The sequence below is a fragment of the Belonocnema kinseyi genome, chromosome 1 (assembly GCF_010883055.1).
Source record: "Belonocnema kinseyi isolate 2016_QV_RU_SX_M_011 chromosome 1, B_treatae_v1, whole genome shotgun sequence".
NCBI classification, from domain to species: Eukaryota; Metazoa; Arthropoda; class Insecta; order Hymenoptera; family Cynipidae; genus Belonocnema; species Belonocnema kinseyi.
Window position 1 is genome coordinate 102,211,503 of NC_046657.1, and position 5,218 is coordinate 102,216,720.

A 5,218-nucleotide genomic window follows, 5' to 3' on the forward strand; every position below is an offset into this window, starting at 1 on the left:
TTCCCATTTTCGTGTTTCTTTTGCACCCTTTTTTCTTTCTCCCTCTGCCGCGCTTACTGACGCCTCTTCTTAGTGTAACTATGACCGGGAAGTGCTCGGACTCTATCTCATTCCCTACCTCCATACTCCCTATCATATGCCGCATTCTTTTTTCACCCAAAAGGTAGTCTATTACTGTTGCTCCCTTTCCTATGAATGTGATCTCCCCTTCCTCATCTTCTTTCATATTGCCATTGCATATAAGTTATCCTGTTTCCTCTATCATGTCTAGTAACTTCCTCCCCTTCCTGTCCGTCTCTCTATGTTTGGAGTTCCTTATAAATGCCTCTTTTTCTTCATCCCATAACCCTCCCCCTTGTTCACCAGTCCATGCATTAAAGTCCCCTCCTATTAAAACCAATTCTTCCTTCTTTTCCTCCATCCACCTCCTTATTACTCTCCAGCCTTTCTCTTCCCCTCTTCTTCTGTATACACACACCACCGCTATTTCTACTTTCCCAATTATAATTTTTCTTATCATTGTTCCATCCTTTTCCTCCATGTCCTCATCTTTTCTCCCTTTTACTGCTAATTCTTTTTTCACCCCTGACACCATGCCGCCCATTCCTCTCCCTTTAACGTGTTCTTTTCTTGCTTCTTGCATTGTCCACACATAACCTTTCGGTAACAGCTTTTTTATTCCCTTCCAGTTCTTCTATCTGCCCAAGTTTCACTCATCATAATCACATCCCACTTTTATAACACCTCCCAAAATCTTTTATTCTTGTTCTTCAAACCTGACACATTCCAGAAAGCTATTTTCACGTTTCTCTCTTCCCCTCCCTCGTCTTTCCTCTTCACTTTGTTTCCCCTTTGCCGTTTGGAAACGCCTCTGATTTATTTCTAGACTCTTTTTCGTCTCCCTTCTCTCTACCTTTCTCAAGACTTTTTTCTTTTTTCCTTAATTCTTCTAATTCTTCATCCCAGCACCATTCCTCTCCACTTATCCATAACCTGTCTCTCTCTATCCACACCATATGGTCCCTTTTCCTCTCTACCCAAGCCCTCTGTTCTATTACGTTAAAATACAAAAGACATACATTTCACGTTGTCCCAGTAATGGTCGGTTTATTGTACAGCTGCGCAGTAGTATTGTGTCATTAAATTAGAATTCTAAGTCGGTTATATTACTTTGAGAACGGTAACGTGAATGAAAATATTACCGAGAATATAACCGAGAAATAAATTCTCTAAGAATTTAGGAGAATCTCAGAATTTATTTTAATTAATAGAAAATTGAATTTTTTCTTTAACTTTTCCGTTGAAAATTCAACTCATTTTTGAAAGTTTGTCTTTTTTATTTTAAAGTTTAACTGCTTTAGCAGAGATTAAATCTTGTTTTGACAAAAATGCAACTTTTCGGTTAGAAATTATGCTATTATACTATTTTCTTGAAAACTTAACTCTTTCGTAGAAAATTTACTTTTTGTTTAAAATTTATATTTTTGTGTTGAAAAATGAACTGAAATATTTTCTGGGTGAAAGTTCCACTTATAAAAAGATATTATTTTTTATTGCAAATTCATCTGTTTTTTGGATTAAAACTCAACTTTTTTTGTAATAAGAATCCTATTGGTTAAAAGTTCGTCTTTTTGGATTGAAAATTCAATTTTTTTGGTAGAAAATTATTTCACGTTAAAAAAAATTCATGGTTTGATCGTGAAAACTCGACTAAGATCTTTTTCAACAGAAAATTCAACTATTTTTTTTGTTTGAAAACTTCATCTGTTGTAGAAGAAATTTCATTTTTTGTATGAAAATGCAAATTTTTGGTTAAAAATAGTTCTTTTTTGCTTGAACTAATTTGTTTAAAACATTTGCTTGAATAGCTTTGTTAAGAAATCACTTTTTTTGTTAAAGATTTATATTTTAAGTTGAAAAGTTATCTCGTTGGTTAATGGTTTAATTATCTTGTTGAAAATTAATCTTTTTTAATTGAAAATTCAACTACTTGAGTCAAAGTTACACTACATTGGGAAATTTTTTTTATTAAAGGCTTATGTCTGGTTTAAAATTTAACTGTTTAGTGGAAAATACTTCTTTTTTTTTGTTTGTTTAAAATTCATTTTTTAACAGAAAATGGAACTTTTCCAATTTTTTAAGATTGATATTTTTTAGTTAAAAATTCGCGTTTTTTCGTGAAAAAATTATTTTTTAGTTTGAAATTTCCTTTTTTTTTCTCATGAAAATGCATCAGTTTTGTGGAAAATTTTTTGTTGAAAAGTCATTTCTTGTTTGAAAATGGAATTTTTGTAAAGAAAATTTGTCTTCTCGTTTGAAGGTTCAATAATTTTGATAAACTTTTATTTATTTTTTCAATTAAAAAATCTTTAGTTGTTGGAAATTCGTCTTTTTGGTTTTAAAATTCTTTTCTTTGGTTGTATAAATTTCATTTTTTTGTTGATTAAGATATAAACTCTGACACTTTTTCGTTGACAATTTGTCTTTTTAGGTCGAATATTCAACTATTATGTTAAAAATTCAATTCTTTTGTTGAAAATTCGAATATTTTGTTAAAATTTATCTTTTAAAGTAAAGAAAACGAATTTTTTTGTTGGAAATAAATTAATACATTTGAAAATTTTTAATTTGTGTATGAAACACTGTTTTATTCCGCTTATAAAATATTCGATGATAAATATATCATAAGAATAAAATACTAGTTTTTGAATATTAATGATTTAATATGAAAAATTAGTGAAAGAAAAATCAGAGAATTTTGAAAATGTCACGCGTCTAAGTTTTCCGGAAGTGAAGACTTCTTATTATACTTGGTGGTATTTATTAAATAATATATATACATATATACATATGTATAATATATACATATTTATTAAATAATAATATTTATTATTTATATTCTGTCATATATTCTCGGTTATATAACCTGAACTTAAATTCTCGGGAATTTGAGAACTCTGCATTAAATAAAATCTTTTCAGGTACGTTGGACGTCCGACTGCTGCGTCGCCAGCAACAGGTAGCAAAGCTCAGCATACCAGAGAACTGAAACAACTACTGGATGACTCTTTCAATTTGTAATCTTATTTAGATGAATAGTGAACTTTATTTATTCTGCGTACTATAATTGTTATAAGGATCCTACTGCCCTTTGAACATTGCGAGAGAGACCACTCTCCTTGAAATATTCCCTTACAGTGTGCTGGAATTAGTACCGTGTGTAAGGATATTTAATTTAAACCATCGAAAAGTACAGCTTCTCACGCTTTTCAATTAATATTTCACTTAATACTTCACTTAATATTTCACTTAGTGAAAAGGAAGCAATCCGAGTTTTAATAATCATTTGAAATACTCAACCTAAATAAACCTATTTATGCCTTAAAGAACCGAAGCAGAATGTGTACTTTTCAATGGTATGGGAAACTCATGTGCAAATATAAATGTAATTTGCTCTGTTAATATGTCTATAAATCGGTAACGCGACATTTAATGACTACGAAAGTATTATTTTAAACTTAACTACGTTTCTGCGATCAAGAGACAAAGGTGTACGAGTCTTTCTTGGAAATTTCGTATTCAGGCCACCAATCACTTTAACTTTTTATAGTCGCTGTGTTTGTATAAAAAATTAAATGATTGGTCTCGAATTGTTAGTGAAATGAAAAATGTGAAGAAAAATGGTGGCTGTATGCGAGGGGAGTCTCTTAGTGATACAAAAAATTGCATTGCTACTTCATTTTGGACACCGCAGGGTCTGCAGAGGCACAGTATTTGACTCTTTTTGTTGAAGCTCCGTTATCAATGCTGCAAATATTGTTTATATCTATCTATGGATAGGAGGTGATTGCGAGTGGCCACTGCGGGTAACGGGAGCCATGATCGCTTTGAAAACTAAAAGTATGGACACTTAAGCTCAGGGCAGAAGTCAAAAAAAGCTGTTTTACCTTATTTCTTGCTAGTTAAGAAATCCTCTAATCAATACCGGTGTGAATATTAGTTTCAGAGTCGAATTAGTAGCGATAAATTATATTTTATTTAAGAATGAGGCAAACGTTGAACTGCACATTGTAGATTCTGTTTAATTATTAAATTGTAATTACCACCGAATCAGATTTTATTTTCGAAACCTGCAGTACTGTTTTAATCTTGGAATGCTACTGTTGGGTCTCCGAGATCCGAGCGTAGACTTAAACGAGAAACCTTAGTGCGTTATTCATTTTATTACAACGAGGAAATATATTTTGAAGCAGTCCGTGGCACAGTAAGTACATTTAAAAAATCATATTTCTTTCAAATGCTTGATAGTTTGATGGGAATATTTATAGTGTGTCTTTTAATGTTGCAAATGAATCTTTAAATAGTATATATGGTGCACGAAGGCAGAGAAGTAGTCTTTTTACGGCCAAGCGTGAGTTTTTGCAAACACGTGAGATCGTAAAGACTTCGCTGCCGCGGTACAAACGATATTTTTATGTAATTAGAGTATGGTTTCCTTCAGAAGCGCGCCAGATGGCATGTGAAAGTTGCATTGACCCTTTAGACGCATGCGCAATTTGAAGGCCTTGTGTTCATCCAATGTATTTTGAGCGAATTAAACAGCGTGCTGTTATTGAATTTTTAACTGCTGAAAAAGTGACTCCTACTGAGATTCATCGTCGTTTAAAGGCTGTTTATGGTGACGATGCTGTTGATAGATCTACTGTAAATTGTTGGGTAATAAAATTATGTGTTTTCGAGCATAGAAAAGTCATAATTTTTGATGAAACACGCAGCGGGCGTCCGATCACTGCCACAGGCGACATCGACGATTTGATTCAAAATGACTGGCGAATTACTCAAAAGCGTCTCACAAACCATATTGGAATAGCCATGGAACGTGTCGGCTTGATTATTGAACAATTGATTCAACGCTCGTCCACACCTCGGGCGCAACTGAAGAGCCTGCGAAACCTGAAGTTTCCTGAAGTGTCCTGGTTTCGATATAAGTCAGAAGAATTTTTCAGTAACGGGTCCAGGAAACAAAAATTCATTCAATTCCGTTCAATACGTTTCGAAGGCTTTTGAATTGCGTATCTGTCACTGGAATTGCGGATTGTGGCCTATTGGTTTTCTAAAGACTTTTAGACGTTATAATTTTTTTGACTAACTTATATGTCGCAAAAGCCTTTACAATAGAGACGGGACGAGCAGTAGCATACCTACTGCTTCCTGCCCT

At 33.1% G+C, this 5,218-nt stretch overlaps 1 protein-coding gene across 7 annotated transcripts in view; it reads left to right on the forward strand.

Moving 5' to 3' along the window:
* Positions 1-4,110, forward strand: part of LOC117172859 (2-oxoglutarate dehydrogenase, mitochondrial) — a 56,383-nt gene extending 52,273 nt beyond the window's left edge. For all 7 annotated transcript variants that reach the window (XM_033361140.1, XM_033361162.1, XM_033361123.1 and 4 more), the window contains one exon: positions 2,982-4,110. In XM_033361140.1, coding sequence (XP_033217031.1) covers positions 2,982-3,081 — 100 coding nt within the window. In that variant the 3' untranslated portion in view covers positions 3,082-4,110. The remainder of the gene's footprint in view (positions 1-2,981) is intronic.
* Positions 4,111-5,218: the final 1,108 nt, after the last annotated feature.